The following is an 18,428-nucleotide window of genomic DNA, read 5'->3' on the forward strand; positions in this document are numbered from 1 at the left end:
CGCGCGCGTAACGGTGGCGGTGAGTATGGACTACAACTGACTGGAATCACACCTTTCCGCGGGTAGCGCGCTTCGTGCGCACTTTAATTAGATCAGGGACCCATGTGTAGTTATCGGGAGAGCGGTATTCTCACCAGGTCTCAGGAGGCTTAACTTCAATCGTCAAAATTTCAGCGAAGATAGGAGTGCCTCGTCGTCTCCGGTGTTTTTCCGTCACTTACTTGCACCGTGTTCCTTTGGTGAGCCGCATCGTCTACCTGCTGCTTTCATGAACTTGTGTCAGACGTCGGAGCGAGTCTTGCGAACCGCGGACAATGAAGACCACTCGAAAATGCCGTGCCTTGCTGTCCGTGACTTTGAATCTTATTGCACTGTTCTTCTCCACTACGGCATTTATCACCACGTACTGGTGCGAGGGCACTCAGAGGGTCCCCAAGCCCAACTGCAGCAAAGAGAGGCGGCATAACTGCATCGACTACGGGGTCAATGAGACTGACCAAAGCAAAGTGCATTACAGCTGGGAAACGGGAGACGACAGGTTCCTCTTCAGATATTTTCACACGGGAATCTGGTACTCCTGCGAGGAAAACATCCATGGGGCAGGTGAGACACCCGCATCCATTAGCCTACATACCCATTTATTTAGTTTTTAACAGATACCTAAACTCCTGCAAACTCTGTCAAAATCAGAATCCATTTTAATTTTGTCTTTTGAGTAGGAGGTTAAAGAAATGCATTGCGTGAAGTGCATGTACAGAGAGACAAATAGCAACTAAGGAAAATGTAACTTAAGGTTAGATGATTTTGGAAAAAAGGAAATTTTAAAGACCATTAAAGCGCAGGTAACATGTAGTGTCTTCATGTCTAAAGCAGTCAACAGGAATTGGTAGACTAACCAAAATGACGTGGAAAAATCCCAACATGTGAATTATTGTCCATCACTCACTAACAAGTCATAACCATGGAGTCTTTTGCCCCCCCCCCCTTTTCTTTTTTGTTGTTGTTGATTTCCTAAAGCTAACCCTCCAAATCTCACCTCAAGCAAATAATAACAATAAAAAAATATTTCATCAAAACCATTTGTTACTAATGACAGATGACACAGTCTGCGCTCCTAGCCGAAGGAGTGGTCTTGCTGGCTGAACACAAGTATCAGTGGAACTGGGTTGGCTCGCAGCTCTGGACAGGTGTCATCTATTTACTAGAGAAGTTGCTGTTATGAGAGAGAGTAGAAGATGTTTACACGGACAATCTGCTCACTGTACGCAGTGCCATCCTCAGGCCTGGGCAGAATAGGTGGTAGAGAAATGGTTGCAGAAAGAATGTCGAGTGAATTAAAGACGGCTGGTACAATGATGTTTTTTTTTTTTTTGCCCGTTTCATTTGAATTTAAAATGTCTTTCACAACACTCTCTGGAACCTTGTGATATCCCAATAGCATGTGATGGGAGCCTGGTGGAGGTTAGTAGCCTACTGCCTTCTCTGAATTCATTAAATGCTCATATAGCAGATTAGCTTAGTGTCTGCTGAACCAGTTCAGTCGCCATGGCTCTGAATATGCAGAAGTTCATCATTTTCAAACTGGGCAGAAAATACTCAGTGTGTAATTGGAGAGCCTTATTACTTGATTTAGTTGTAATACAAGAAATCAACGCCAGAGGGCATCCAAAATGTTGATGGTGCCAAAATGCTCCTGTGGGTGTGAAAATGTGTGTGTGTGTGTGTGTGTACAGTATGTGTGTGTGTGTGTGTGTGTGTGCGGTGTGTGTGTGTGTGTGCTTCAGCTAATCAAATGTATTTACTCAATCAGATTCTATCTAAAAAGCACCCATCATCATCCAAAACTGTGATATGAATTGCTTAACAAGAATAGCAAGTGCTTAACAACAATAGGAGGACATAAAATAAGGAGGAGGATAGGGCAGATGTTTACAGATGTGCCACCAACTTATTCCATTATGCAAAGCAATTTCCACCATATATGTTGTGTAATTCTGCTGCTTGTTGCAACATTAATAGTTTGGGAGATGTGGTAGGCTTTGTTTTCAGTCCTGAAAAAAATATGAAATGGCACCTTGGTGTGTGGAGACTCAAAGTGCTCACTCTGGTTACTGCATTAGCTTCACATCCAGCCATGTTCAGTTATAAAAAAAGGTCATAAAAGAAGTTCAGCATTTAAGGGGAAATATTGTCAACATAATACATCAAACAAAATATTAGAGCCCCGTTAAAGGTCTACAAGGCCTGTGTTTATCTGCACTGTGGGAACAGATGTAGCTCTTGACACATGGTGTTTTCTTTCAGTACCAGCCCAAATCTGAAAGCGTTTAACATATTTGATATCAAAATCGAATATAGAATTGCAAGCGAGAGTCATTCGGGAGGCGTACATTTGGGATTGTATAATGCTGCCATTGATTAAATATTACGGCACCCACAGATGGTGTGGGGCTAAGCTCGCCGTGTGTACGGCAAGATCCTAAATCCTAAAAATACCAACAATTCCACTGTAGCTTATTTTAGTTCTGTTTGTTCTGATGTGAATCCCATCCAGTGTGGTACGGGCTGTGTAATCCTGTTAAGATTACATTCGAGGTACACAACCCTTCTGAGCATGGCAATTTGGTTTGTCGTGAGGTTGTCATTAAAAAGATCATTTATAACATTAAAAAGCACCTCAGACATATGTCATATCATCATTTCAACTTTGGTTCTTTACTTTTTTTAGCAAGCTGTTTTTCTCCTCCGCATAGTCCTTTAAGAACAACACCTTGTAGGATGATACCATGTGGCCATCTAATGAGGGATGTTCTTGTATATATTGCGTGATGAAAACACATCACATTTACTCATCATCATGTTGTTGTCGAGAGGACAGAGTGAAAAAAAAACATGGCATCCAGCTGAGATCAGAGCAAAGCAACATACAGGAAGAGCAATTAGTGTTCCTGAGTCCCTTCTCACCCTCGCCAACTTTTAAAATGATCAAAAAAATGATGGTAACAGACGCAAATCTATTCATATTCATTAGCACAGCAATTAGCCTCTAACAACCCCAGATAAGAGATTAAATACACAAGGTCTCAATCAGAAGCCTGAAATCTTTACTAATTAGAAAGTGCATGGGCCTAAGGAACTAAATTGCTACAGGATAATTGTACCTTTCCATGTTATATCTCCTGACAGCGCCTTGGCTTGCTCTCTCTCTCTCTCTCTCTCTCGCTCTCTCTCTTTCTCTCTCTCTCTCTCTCTCGTCTGTCATGTTATTTCACCATAACATCACTGGCGAAGAGAAACATTTGCTTTAATGGGGCGCAGTGAGCAAAAGAACACTGGCCGTTGTAGGGCTGAAGATTGTTTGGCATTCCAGTCAACTTTAACTACACTACTTGTGATTACCATTCATAGAATATAGCGATGGCAGCCACCCTTTTGGAAAGGTTGCACAGACAATCTATATTTGGCCTGTAAATCGGACTGGGTGCAAACACTTGTAAATGTGACAACAGACAGCCTCGGTGGGAAACAGGCTGCGGTATAGTATTCCTTTTTTGATGAGGTGAAACTCCTGTAGGGCTGGAGGGAGTATTGATGTGAAGAAACTCAAAAAAAGACAAAAAAGGAGAGAATAGAGAAAATAGAGAAAAACAAAAAAGAGGATAGAGGAGGAAGGAGTCTGTGTTATGGTGGAAACCTCAGAGGAATTATCTGGGTTGTCGCACCTACTGATCTGTGGCAGTCTCTCGCTAGTGCAGTTTGATCAAAGCAGGGCCTGCTGCCAAAGACGGAGACACTGGAGATTTCTAACATTCCCATGCACTTAAACAGTGAATTATTCTCTTTGAGCTTCTGAAGCTAGTACCCATATAGCTTTTTACAAAGATGATCATTTAATTCACTTCTCTTGATGATCGATACCTGGAAACTCCCTGGCACTGATGAGGAGCTGTTCAATATACACTTATCACTTATTGGTGAATCATTGAGAGTGTTCAACAGGCAATTCCATGGGAACAAGTTTAAAAAATCCACTTCACTGGCAGTTTCTCTAAACAAAAACTGTTGCCAGCTAATTAAATGGTGAGACAAACAAGTGCCTTTCTTTACGGCTCACTCTGTTTGGACATCGTTCTATAAAATCCTCCATGGTGGGTACTTTTGCTCACCATCACGAACCTCTCCCGTCATCTTTTACTCTACACCACATTTGGTCTTAGTGAAACTTGTGGAAGGATTTTTCAATTATGTAATCGGACTAAAATTTTCGTGAGCGCACTGCTGAGCCCCCCACATTAGCCTTTGGAAATGAATTAAGAATGGAAAATGGAAGGAGAAGCTCCAGCGTGACAAATGATTGGTAAGAGGAGGGCCATTTTTCTCTGGCGCATCAGAGTTTACTGACCACCATCTGCTTTAGCTTTATTATCAAAGCACATGCTGCTGTCACCTTTGCTTCTTTCACTGGACATCATTGTCCCAAAAGAACAGTAGGCCTATAGTGTTGGTTTTAAACTGCCATTGCTTTGTGCACCCTATTCACTCAGCTGAAACGTGTGTGTGTGTGTGTGTGTGTGTGTGTGCGTGTTTCATGTCATTACATATAATTCAGAGTAAATTCACAGTGCTGCTGAACCACAAAACATGCCATTATTGCAAACTGCTTGTTGTAAGATGCTTACAGTAGTTTTATAAACAACAACTTTTATGAACAAAAGGAGTAGGCTATATACTGTGTATTATACTATAATACTATACTATATACTGTCTATGTTGTATTACATTTGAAGCTAAGCTGAACTCTTTCCAGTTTTAACTTCATATTAATTTTTAATCACATTACTGTAACTCAATTTACTGCCCTCACATTTTGGTTTATCACACTGACTGAAATCATGTTCCGGTTGACTGTACATTTTTTTTACTGGACTTTTTCCAAGACCATGTTCCCTGGCACTGGGGCGAAACTTATGATTTGTGATATTGTGTGTTGTACTGGATTGCGCAGACGTGCTAATGCTGTAGTCGCCTTGTGTCTTCCCAGGTGAGAAATGCCGGAGCTTTATCGATCTGGCCCCGGCTTCAGAGAGAGGTGAGTAATGTTGGCCATTAGCTTAGCGATCTGACATGTCGACTACATGTGCAAACGCCGCACAGTAGATCTATTATCTAGATGTTACCAGCAATCATGAGGACAACTCTCCTTTACAGTGTGTTTTATTTGTATATGCCGAAATTGTGTTTGTTCTTCAAAGGTATGGTTGTGTTTTCATGGTCATTTTTGTCTGTCATCATTTGTGTTATCATGCAAATATTTATAGGTAATTTTATGTGCTCAGTTGGAATATGGAGGTTTTACATGGTACTACAGACATGTATATTGCAATATACTGTAGCTTATAACTGTTTGTTGAGCTATTGCACTGTATATAACGTAAGGGAGGATTGCATGCCTTTACAATAATGATAATGCTTGCTTGAACTATGCACTTTTTGCATACTGTTATACCTGACTCAGTGGGCTCTTTCACTGCATATGGTAGTTAATCCAAACTGATATCCTCAGTGCTGAAATTTCCCAGTCATTTGCAGAGCTCAGACTAATATTTTTTTCCTAAGTATCCTCATTTAATTGATTGAGGAGGTCTGACTTTGCCTCCTACCAATATCTCCTTACAGCTAAACCCTAAAATGTTTCTGTACATACTGAATGTATTACCACAGTCAAGTGGAATATGAATATTTAGGAATCAGGCAAGCAAATCTTATTGGAAATCGTGTAGCATATTTAATCTATCTGCCACCAGCGTTCATTTGGTTCAAGTTATGCGTTTGTTATTGTCTGTCAAGTAACCCTCTACATCTTCAGAGCGATGGTCGTGCTTCTTTTCCCCCAACAGAGAACCGGCGCCATTCCGGTTCCTTCTCCAGATGTTGAACTGTTTGGAGCTTTTCAATCAAAAACAAATCAGTTAGAATCCTGAAAAGTTGGTTCGGACCTGGCACCAAGAAATAATTATTCGGAATTGGTGGAAATACAGGCTGGTTAACTAAGATTCAAAGAATTCGGAATGCAACAAGTTCTAGAACCAGTTCTCTGTTGGTCGATAACTGCTCTGGGTGGCCTGATTATCATGGGACCTGCTGGTACACACAGAAATAACTCAAAGGTGACAAGAGAGCTGGTTAATAAATGGTCATATTACACCCCACGGTTGCCTGTTCATCTTCTCACAAATCAGCAATGAACAAAATTGACTGAGAATCCAATGCAATTTCTCACCTCATACAGAGTTCCTTTAGAGGCCACTTTGGTGAAAATCTCTTCTACAGTTCTATCTCAAACTGACAGCTCCCAAGCCAGAATTGACCACAATTCAAAAGATCATGGATATGTCAGAGAGCACGTTTTGTCCCTGCAAAGGAGACAGCTGCTCCTTGAAATTGGTTTATGCTTTTTAGCAGGCTGTTACAGGAGAGGTTTTTATTTTTTATCAGTGCTCTTGAACTCATGAAGATGAGCACTTCAAACGTGCTACATTTTTCACGAAATCGTCATGTCTCAGCTCCCAGCTTTTATCACATTCTAATGCATACTGCTATGTGCCGTGTAGTCCATCTCTAATCTACAGTTTCAAAAGACTGGTTCAGAAAGTGGCGAACAGAAGGAAAACTGACAGGCTTGAGTAGACTTTGATGAATGTAGATCAAAGTTAATGTTATTGTAAATAGACTTGTATATTTTGCTTTTATCGACTGGATGTTCTTGTGAAACATGTGGATCGTTTTTTTCTGGGTTATCTAGTCCTTCAGTATCAAACCCTTTTTGGTTTGAGATAAACAACAGCTTGCATTGTTCCCAGATATCAATGCACCAAAGTGAATGTGTGTATAAAAAAACAGTTGTTGATGCGAGAGAGCCTGCGTTTAGTGCATTTGTACAGGTGTGTCTGTCTACTCGTATCATCACTGACACTAATGAGTAACTTCAGCATATTTCTTTACATCTGTGGTGGCCCCTGTGTGTGTGTGTATCTCTGAAATGAGAAACTGAGCAATATCTCCCGCTGCATCTGTCACTCATAACACACCTGTATGCTCAGGAGACTATCTGAACTATAGATGTTTTGCATTGTCTTTTAAAAAATCTTTTTTCAGCCCCAGCCGTGGCGCAACTGGCTGGGGCACCTGCACCGTACGCCGGCGACCCGGGTTCGATTCCCGTCCCGTGGTCCTTTCCGGATCCCACCCCTGCTCTCTCTCCCATTCGCTTCCTGTCACTCTCCACTGTCACTATCATTAAAGGCATAAAAAGGCCAAAAATATTATTATTATTGTTAATTATACTTTTAAAAAAAAATCTTTTTTCTTTCTCTTTATCCATTTATGAGCTACCACAAGAGACTCTCATGTGATCACCAAGCCCACGTTCGTGTTTGTGTTGTGTGTTCCTATAGGCCTGTTCATCTGCCCACTTGTAGTAGGTGGCTTCAGTCTCTAGGCGCCTCTTTCCTTCTCAAGTGCTTTTTCTTTCGGCTGTCACGCTCCCAGTGAGTTGTGCTGTACATTCTTCATACAGCAGTGTACTCAGAGGCTGCTCAGGCTCCGTGCCCAAAACAATAGGAAAACATCCCTTTATCGCTCCAGGTTTGGCTCTATCAAACGCCTGTCCAGTTCTTAATGGTGAAAAGTGGAGATGAGCTGCTGTTTTCTAACTCTTGCAGAGCATATGAAGAGGCCTGCCACGGAGAGTTACAGCTCGCTGGTGCGCTGTTCACCCAAGTGTGTGTGTGTTTGTGTGTGCATCTGTATGTGTGTGTGTGTGTGTTTGCATGGTGATTGTTCTGCAGGTGTCCTTTGGCTGTCGGTGGTGTCTGAAGTGCTGTACATCATGCTGCTGGTGGTTGGCTTCAGCCTAATGTGCCTGGAGCTCTTTCACTCCAGCAACGTGATCGATGGACTCAAGCTCAACGCCTTTGCGGCCGTCTTTACGGTTCTCTCAGGTACTCACCGTTTGGCACTAACACTGTACCCTCCCGGAAACAAGTCTGAGGACATTTGTTAGGGTTTACCAAGCCAGGTTTTTTCCCCCTCACAGTGACACTTAAATGTGAGCAAATCAGTCTGCTGTGAAAAGTAAAACATGTGCAGTGTGCGCTTCTAATTGCAAGGGCTGGGGTCACATACTTGTTTACTTCTGAAGACATCCATGAAAACCAATAGGTTTATGTATGTTTAGTGTATCACACATTTCAGACAGGTAACATTTATTGCAGTGTTCAGGTGTTCTGTGCTTTGAAGACATTAAAGTTATTATTTGGTACTGTAAGAGAATGTATGATGTACAGATAATAACTGAGTCTTGTAATAATTTTAAAAAATAAATCTGTATTCCAAATAATCAGTTAAACAACTGTTATGTCTGGCATTGCATGAATGCATTCAGTTCTACCTTTTACACTCAAATGTGCTCCACTTGACAGTACTTCTGACTGTCCCACTCTATCATAGTGTTACTGATCACTGATCAGGGGCGTCTGCATTTGTTTTATTTGTGAGGGCTCAGTCTCATGAGTGCCATCCCCCCCCCTCGGCCCCCACACACACAACCTCGTCTTTCCAAGTGGTGCCCCCCACCCCCTCCCCTGGTATAAACCGCTGCAGTCTGTGCCCCAGCCCAACAGCTGCTGCCTCCTGTACGGGGATAATTTGATTTCTGTGGCAGCCCGTCTCCCATGCGCTCCTCCTCCCTCTCCACCGCCGGGCCCCTAATGCCCGGTAAGAGCTGGAGGCAGCGCTACTTGGACTGGTCTGATGAAACCTGGGGATGGAGGCCTTTGATGTGGCACAGGAGGAGATCGGGCCTGGCCTCAGTCCTGAGGAGACAGCTTTATGCACCTCAGTGGTCTACTGAGATGTGCCCTTCAAATAAGGCTCCTGAGCTAGAGCTCCACGGAGATTAGTTTGGTACATTTTCAAAATTGCATTCCTAATTAAGAAATGATCTACATATCTATTCATCTATGAGTAGTTAGTAATCGTGAGAAGTAGAGGAAAAGTCCTTTGGTGTCCAAGTTAATTGATTAATAAAGAAATTGAAGGTTAGCCTTACCTATCTGCCAGCAATGGAGGTCCTGGGTCAGACAGGAGTATTCAATCTTGCCGTTGGTCTCAACTTCTCTCCCCCACATTTAAATCTGTATTTTAATAATACATTCTGAAAGCTTAAATAAATACAAGCTAGGTGAAAATAGATTTGCACAGCAGGAAAATAAGGTTTTCCAGTTTCAATTTAATCGTCCCGTCAGTGAAACCTGCTTTTCTCCGAAATCATTTTGGAGGATTGAAGAGTATACATGATAAGTCTTCAGCCTGTCACGCTTGGATGGCTTCAATTAATCTGATATTGGCCTCAGTGCGTTACTGGTTAAGTGATTTGCAAAAATGTACATGGTCAAAGTCACCCAGTTGCGCGCGCGCGCACACACGTGCGCACACACACACACACACACACACACACACACACACACACAAATACACACACATTGCGGTCGTTAATTAGAAAAGGGAGAACATACAAGAAACATACATGTTTGATTTATTACTAATAATACCTCAGCAAATCAACAAACTGGTTTCACAGCAAACCATTCACCTAATCATATTATCATCATAAATCTGAGCCACTGTATGGCTTACATCATTGCTCTTGAAATGTACAGTATGTCCTTATACAAGAACACACACACACACAGATAAACAAATGCCATTTACATGTATTTGTGTATGCCTACTTGTAAGCTTTCTCTTTCCAACACATTCAGAAGAAGAGTTAATCTTGTCAGTAATCAAAATACAGTGTAATAGACAAGCAGGCCTAGGATAATAATAGCTGGAAATCAGTCACTCTATCTCTCCCTCTGTGTGTGTGTGTGTGTGTGTGTTTTCCCTCAGGGCTCCTGGGTATGGTGGCCCACATGATGTACACGCAGGTGTTCCAGATTACAGTGAGCCTGGGACCAGAGGATTGGCGACCGCACACGTGGGATTACGGCTGGTCCTTTTGGTCAGTTTCTCACGTCTCCCTCAGATGCACACAGTATAACCCACCTACCAACCACCGATATTTTAAAGTAAAGTGACCGGTATATAGCCAACGCTTTTAACCAGAGTGATGCGGACGGCCGAATGGCATAATTTGGAATGGACCCTGCCGAACGACCGTTAGGTGCAGATACGAACTACTACTCCACCGCCCCTTCTTTACTCATGAACACTATCAGGTCGACAGTTTGGGGCTTCATGGCAATGACGAATTAGTGGCACCTATTGTGTCCCACTATTTTATGTAACTTATTCCCAGGTTTCTCTTCCGCACTGCCGTTCGACTCAAAGCGCACAAAATGACCCCACCTCCTCCGTTACCTCTGTCCTCTGTCTCAGCGGGGTAGACATGGGTGTGTATACATGGATCCTGCTCGACTCCTGCAGAGCCTGCACTGTGACTCCTGCACAGTCCCTGTGAGGAGTTTCAGGACCCTTGCCAGAGACAGTGCAAGATATCCTTCAAGCATACTAATGGTAAAATAGACGGGTTTCCCCATTTACCAACATAACTAGATGCGGGTGCAGCCACGGGGCAAAAGATGCTCAGTGGGCAGCCACAACGTCATAAACTGAACCTAATAGTTGCCAGCTGTAACCTGGATTTGGCATGCTTTCTATATTCTTGATGACTCAATAATAACATGTAATTTCTATATAGATATGTGTTGTAATTGGCCACTAAAATCGCAGAAAAGTGGAGACATCTTTTTTCCACTTTTTAAGAGCCTGACAATCAAGATATACTGTAATAGTCTCCAAAAATGAACATGTGAAAATGACGGGCACCCAAATCAGATACCTTGGTTGGCCTCCTAATTACAAAGGCACATTCAGACCTGAGACTCTTCGGTAGAGTGTCCCTAAAAGAACCTTTCAAAATTCCAGTTGGACTTGGATATTCTACATAGAATGTTACACTTTATTGTTATTGAAATGAGTAGGTGTGAAAGGTGGTTGATGTAGGGTAACTCAGGATGGAGGGTGTTTATTGGAGCGATATCTGTTGAGTAGGCAGTGGAACTATACCTGTAAGTGCTTCTCTAAAAGCTCAGGCCGTCCAGTCTTTGTAATGTTAAAAAGGTGGTGATCACAGGAACACAGCACCGAGAGCCCTTGTGCCTGATCGAAGCAGGACAAAGTATATTCACAGAGACATTCAATTAGCAAACTCTTTCCCTCTCTCTCTCTCTCTCTTTCTCTCAGTACATGGAAAGCACCGCCCCCGTAAACATTTCACTCAATCTGTCTAAAAATGGTGACAACCCATTACACCTCCATTAAGTGTCCACCAGCCAAAATGAATATTTATCTGGCCTTCACAGAAAAGGATTAGCGTTTGTTCCTTTTCTCCTCTCACCACCTTTTGTGTGTGCTTTCTTGTTGGTGTCATCTGGGTAGAACATGGGTGGAGGTGTGCGTGTGTGTGTGTGTATTTGTTTGTGTGTGGTGCAGTACGTGTGTTGTGTCGGCGCGTGCGTCTTCGAAGCTAATGTCAAGGCTAATGGGGCGAGCAAGGGAAACGGCGGGCTAGGTCAGACCGAACCGAAGCCCCGGCAGGTTTCTGGCGGTAGGTCAGTTAATCGGTCAGTCGGAGCTCGGGGATGGAGTGGCGCGCTGCGTTTACATCTGGCCCTAATGGACTCCTCTCACTCAGCACTTCTCATTAATGCAGTCTCTCCCCATAGAGTAAAAACCTTAATGCGCAGACAGGAGGACGAGGAGAGAGAGAAAGGTTAAGTGTGTGTGTGTGTGAGAGAGAGATAAAAAGAATGACAGAATAAGAACAGTGAGAAAGAGAGCAGAGAAGAAAAGAGGTTTGTCAATGCTACCAGGTTTTATTTGCTGAGTGGCTGAATGGAACAGGGAATTTGATTGAGTAAGAGCCTTTGATCAGAGAGGCCAAGGGATGTGTATGGAGTAATAGCTTTTAAGTACAAGCAGATTCGACCTTATCCCTTAAATACACTTACTATTGAGCAGGGGTCACCGACTGGCAGACTCCAAATGTGGGGACTTCTCACTGTCCTAGTCAAGTAACAAAAAAAAAATCACTAGTCTGTAAATACCATAATGCATATCATTTTTTGCTTTGCTTCCAAGTGTTTTTGATTAGTATGAGCACATTTCATTATGGAAGTGGATGTTGTGTAGGCCAGAGGTTCCCAACCACTTTGCCAAGGCACACCGGTGTGCTTTGAGGCAAAGTGAGGTGTGCCGTGGAATTTTGAGGAACCTTTTATACAGGCTCATGAAATAGGCTAGAGCAGGGGTGGGCAAATAATTTCCCCAAGGGGCCACATGACAAACTGGGACTGTTGAGGAGGGCCGGACCCAAAATACCAAACTCAAGTCTGAACTCAATTCTGTTCAATTCTGTTCTGTTCTTGTATAACATTAAGTAAATCATATAGTTTTGATTGCTACTCGTAAGAACAGATGGAAAATGTAAGGGAGACGAAGGAAAAACGGCAATATTTAATATATGTCCAGTATTTAATCCTCATTCTCGAAAATAATTTTTTGACATTGACATGTTTTTTTTTTCAGTTTTCAAAGACTGATATAAAAAAGTAGTACAATATCTATATAATTAGGCTAGGCCATGAAAATGTGAATGAGTCATTAAGACCATAGGCCTGTGCCACCATTAAGACCATAGGCCTGTGCCACCATTTCATTAACAATATTTCCTCATTAAATCATTAACACCATTAAATTAACTCTATGCAGAAATATGAAAATGTGGAGCAGACAATAGTAGGCTGTCATTAGTTAATCAACATGCACAAAGAAAACTATTTTGAAAATGTAGGCTATGTTTTTGCTTTAACTTTATACACAAAACTGTGATTGGTCAACTCGCTGCTTCAAGCAACCTGTGGGTAGTAACATCATACTAGTCGCTAGTAGCTTTGCAAATAAACTCGGACATATTTTGGTTACCATGACGGGGTTATCCGATTGTAAACTGTCTATCTGTCAGTAACGTTTTGAAACGAACACTTCGTATTGCCAACGAGCAGCAGTAGGAGTTCGACATTCTAACAACCGTTGCGGTGGTGAGCGACGCAGACACAGGAGACACAAAACTTTGAAAGGTTTACGCCGACGTAAAGGCAACTGTTCTGTTACGCAGAAGCATAAATTCTATTCACCAGCACATCAGCGAGGGTGTTTACGTCGTATGCATCCACGCACAAATGTATGGGCGTACAAATAGCAGTCGCTTTCAAAATAAAAGCAACGATATTGATTTGCGTGCATTATCTCTATGATAGGCTCTTGACTACTGTTTTTTCCACTGACCTTACGCGGACCGGTCAGGGAAAGCCCACGGGCCGTATGTTGCCCATGTGTGGGCTAGAGGGTCATTTTAAATGCATTAATGACACAGCTTCTTAATTAAGGCAGTTTTAGGTAGTCATAAAGAATGAGCACCCCTGTTATAGCCTATAATAAGTGGTTCGGCCTTGGCGCGTTAGTTAGACCTTTGGTGTGCCCTAGCCCCAAAAAGGTTGAGAGCCTCTGGTGTCGAGTACAGGTCTAGCGCATCAGTCAACTCTATGTAAGTGAGCCTGTGCTATGCTTATTGCTGTGTGGACTTAACTCGTTCATAACAATTCATATGTATATTTACAGAATATTAATGTGCATATAAGAAATCTTATGTTCATTAATTACGTTTAGCATACTGTCCTGTGTTATTACACATAGGCTACTGACATTTCAGCATTTTACAGTTATAAGCTTTCAAAATGTATTCACAATGCTAACTTAGAGATAAAAAGTTTATGGCACGTTGTTTTTCATTCATCATGTCCAACATAGGCACTGTATTTGCCTGTTTGTGTTCATGAATGATTTTGTATTTTCGTCAAAGCAACCTGAATGAGAGAAGAGAGCAGTGTTCAAAATCAGATAGGCTTACATGTGTTTTGATTGGTTGAGTATGTCATCGCAAATATGTTACTGCAAACTGATTTTTTTAGCCTGGCAAAATGCATGATTTCGTAGGTATCTATCCCCCATCTAATCCAAACTCCATCAAGGAGGGTTGGCTTACTGGACCTTGTGCAATTTTAGCCATTAACCCCTGCTATAGACACAGCAAAATCATAACACCCTTTGACTGATTATTAAATTAATCATGCCTTACAAATTGATGTGTAATTTGGTGGTAATCATACTGAGTAATATCTTCATTAGTAACACTCCGTCCCGGTCGGCTTGTTAATCCAGGTAATTGGTGACTACATCAGCTGTCGTCTCAGATACTCTCTGATGAGAGACAGGGTGGTGATTAGAATGAGGCCAGTGGAAGTGTTATGTAAGGGTCAAGTTATGGCAGAGAGAGGAACCTGTTCACACACACACACACACACACACACACACAAACAGTCTCTCTGCCCATGTGTCTGTGTTTATGATTTTTCTAAGCGTCAATTACTTACATAACGGTGAGCGTGGAGGAGTAATTCATGAAATGGGATCTATGGTTTGTTTTATCTTGCGGAGTCGCTAACAGGATTTTCTCTCCTCCGTCTGTGTATGTTCCTGGATTGTTTGGGGATTTCTAGTCACTCACATGAAACACAATTACGTCTAACTACAGATACGTGTGAAGCAAACAATAATAAAAAAAACAACTCCCTTCTTAGTCAACAACAGTTGTCTATTCTCTTTTAACTGTAACTATCGTAGACTCTTCTGTTGTTTTGACAATGTGACAGAAAGAACAGTGAATCAGTTCTGAAAATATATATCTTAAGCCTTGCAACGAATGTTGTGTCATACAGTACCTATGAAATCGACAGTCGATTGCATTCCTATGTATTTCCAACACCAAAGAAGGAGTGCAACTGGATGGACTGAGTGATGAAAGCTAAGCCAGGAAGATTTCACCCTGGCCTCTCAGCCATGTCAGCCCTCCAGCCCAGCTGCTGCTCTGGGAGATGCATGGCCATGATGCATATGGAACTGGGGCATGCATGCAATGCAGTGAAGTGTGCTTGTGAGATGATTTGTAATTTTGTGTGCATCTCTTGAAAGGAAAAAAATAAGTGCTCCATCCTGACAGGCAGGAAAGTGGTATTTACCCTGCTTGAATTACTGCAGGCGTTAGGCCGCTGCCCATCAGGGGACCCCAAAATTGCTTCATTTGTCCTTTACCATCTGGTCTATTTCTTGCACTCCCTCTTTCTCTCTCTCCTGCTCTCTTTAATTCTCACTCTCTCACTCACACTTGGATATATGTTGTTTCCTCAACACATTTCTCTCTCGTTGTTTCTAGTTTCCATGCAGTGGAAAGCCTTATGTGCTGGTGATTGTACATGTTTGTTATGATTGAACTTGACTCAAATTCGGTTTCTTGTTATCTGTCAGTAACAATGTATGACCAATGCACTGTGTTTGTTTTAAGTACCCAGAGATGCCGAGGCGTAAAAATTCACAATGAATTAGTATTCATTAGAATTCTGGATCACAAGATCACATTTCAGGATAGAAGCAGCTAGCTCTGCGATTCAGTAGAAAAAAAAGAGTTTTCATTAAAATGATTATAGGCATTTCTGAAGGTGAACTTTGTTTTTGATGAAGATGATCAGTAATGAATCTGTTCTGAGTTGAAAGTAATTGTGGTGAATAAATACTTAATATTAACTTAGACTGGCAAACTTCAGGAACACTCAGGAATCAGGTTTATTCTGTTACAAGCAGAGAGAGTAAAAAAATGGTCTATGTAGGCCATGGCACAGAGGCCATGGCCTCTGCTGGATCAACCTCTCTCACTCTTCTTCAGTACTCCATCTTCTTCTGACATACAATGCAAGTTAGTCACTTTTGTATGGGTTAAACAAAGAAAGAATTGGCGGCAAAACAATCCCACGTGGTTGGTTCTCCACATGGCATCAGACACACCTACTCACACCTATCTGAATAGCATGAGGAGAGATATCTTATATATCAGAAATATCACTTATATAATGTTCCAAACATTCTTACAATCAAATCATTACAATCCTTGTACTGAGACTATTACAATGATACCAAACATGAATATATTTACATTTCATGACATATGGATTCAGTATAGCAAGGTAACATCCTTTGTCTTGTGGATCTGATAGCCCTTGGAACCAGTACATTAGCATTTCATTGGGGGAGGGGAGGGTGTCTGTGTTTAATGCCAATAGGGGCCACATGGCTAACTAAAAGTAGGCTAGTTTTGAAACCCTAAAATAATTGCTATCAGAGTTGATTATTCTTCCATGATGCTTTATCCTTAATACTTCATCATGCAGATATAGGTAGTTTGATACATCTTACACCTGTACGACAAACCTGGATAAGAAACACATGCTGTATTCAGTACTCACAGAGACTGTGCTTCTGTAGAATTCCTCACTTGTCTCTCTCTCACTCTCTCTCTTCGCTGGTCTTGTCTCTCCAGTCTGGCGTGGGGCTCGTTCACCTGCTGCATGGCCGCCTCGGTCACCACCCTCAACTCCTACACCAAGACGGTGATCGAGTTCCGGCACAAGCGTAAGCTCTTCGAGCAGGGCCTCCGCGAGGAGCAGACCTTCCTGGACCCCGAGACCTTCCACTACTTCCGCGACCGCTCCGTCCAGTCTGTGTCCAGCTCCGTGGATGTGTACCCAGGCCACGGGGGAGGAGGAGGAGGAGGAGGGGGCAGTGGTGGGAGGGGTAAGCTCCACCGTGGGCCCTCCAGCTCCATGGACCTGGGCGAGAACTGTGACTCCCTGGGTGAGGAGCAGTGCTGAGGGGCTACAGGCCTGGGGCTGGACACCCTGACGCCCAGGCTTCTTAGTGCTTAGGTGGCCTTGTCCAGTGGGTGAACTCTACACAGGAGACTTGTTCTCAGAACTGAGATGGACTAACGCTCTGGGAATTGGGATCAGTAGGGGAGGAAAACAGGACAACCTGTCAGATTTATCTTACAGTACAATAGAGGTCATATTTTATGTGTATGGGGGTAGGGATATATACACTCATATACTTATACTGTATTATATATATATATATATATTCTAGAGTATGAAGAAAACTGTTGATACTATGATAACAAGACTGTGCTCTAGCATAGAGATGATGTTAATGGGGACAAATGAACAGCAGTCTGTGAGTCTGTATGCTTTTGCCAGCTTGAGTTTAAATACAAACACTGCCACGCACTGATGTATCGCCTGAGCCTGTTTTGTGACCATTCTCCTGAGGGCAGCTCTGTTGCATTGGCGTGTAGAATAGTTTCAGAGCCTGGTTTGGAATGGTATGTTTCTCTGCAACCACCTACCACCGGATGCCATTGGCAACTCTTATTCCTTTGGTCAGCATTTTACTGGTGGGTTTTTATGAGTTCCTTTGCTCTTGCCGTGAGGTTTTGCTAGAATATGCCTTTTTTCTCTCTCTTGATCTTCTGTGTATGAATGTGTGTGTGTGTGTGTGTGTGTGTGTGTGTGTGTGTGTGCGTGTGTGTGTGCGTGTGTGTGTGACATGGATATTATGTTAGAAATCAAACTGTGCTCTCTATCCAGGTAACTAAAGAAGGTAAATAAATACATGGGAATAGCGCATTAATGTAGAGAGAGTAGGCTTGAAATCAAATGATTATTATTAGGTGTTATTAGGAGCAGCAGGCAAAGGGCAACTCCAACCACAGCTAGGCCCTGATCAGTGAATTAAGACAGTTTAGAGGGGGTCCCATTTACAGTTGTTTGCCTATAGGGTCATCACTCCATAGTAATTATCACTGATCATAAGCAGCAATCTGACTGTGTGTCCAGTTAAAGACAGTACAGTTTTCATATTTAGGCATGATGATACTCTTGGGATATTAACATGAATGTTATTGGCACACTGGTGCAACATAAACTGTTGTTGACTGTTTAACAACCCAGTACAGTAATAGTGGCACTTTGACAGAGTTAAGTTATGTCAACATGTGTGTATGTGTAACAAACTTGTCATAAACATCTAAAACAGTAACCTACGCATAACTTAAATCAGTCAAAGCAAAAAGACTGGGTTAAAGGTGCAGTCAGCGATAGCACAGGATGTCACGTTACATTTTTGTCCAAAACAACGTACATTATATTTTAACCAAGGACCAAACAAAACACAACAGAGAGGTAGCTCACCCCTCCCTTCAGTATTCCCAGAGAAACTCCATACAAGGTTTCGTATTTGTTTGTGGGACAGGCTACCCCCACTTTGTTTGTTGAGCTTGGGCTGCCTACAGAGACCAGTTTCTTTACAGTGTACTCACAGAATGGGCAGCTAGCGGTTGTGAGGAGATGACTGCTGAATGT

The 18,428-nt window shown here is 42.3% G+C and overlaps 1 protein-coding gene and 1 long non-coding RNA gene across 2 annotated transcripts in view; one reads left to right on the forward strand and one right to left on the reverse strand.

Annotated features, from left to right (window-relative positions):
• Positions 1 to 17,124, forward strand: gsg1l (gsg1-like). The gene is made up of 5 exons (XM_042087108.1): positions 1 to 603; positions 5,042 to 5,089; positions 7,848 to 8,000; positions 9,952 to 10,063; positions 16,553 to 17,124. Exons 1-5 carry the CDS (start codon positions 315 to 317, stop codon positions 16,881 to 16,883), a joined length of 933 nt encoding a protein of 310 aa, XP_041943042.1. The 5' UTR covers positions 1 to 314; the 3' UTR covers positions 16,884 to 17,124.
• LOC121705840 overlaps positions 16,919 to 18,428 on the reverse strand; it is a 16,518-nt gene continuing 15,008 nt past the window's right edge. Inside the window, exon 6 of the long non-coding RNA XR_006030901.1 lies at positions 16,919 to 17,004. This is a non-coding gene — a long non-coding RNA (uncharacterized LOC121705840). The remainder of the gene's footprint in view (positions 17,005 to 18,428) is intronic.

This window comes from Alosa sapidissima, chromosome 3, assembly GCF_018492685.1.
Source record: "Alosa sapidissima isolate fAloSap1 chromosome 3, fAloSap1.pri, whole genome shotgun sequence".
Taxonomy (NCBI): Eukaryota; Metazoa; Chordata; class Actinopteri; order Clupeiformes; family Clupeidae; genus Alosa; species Alosa sapidissima.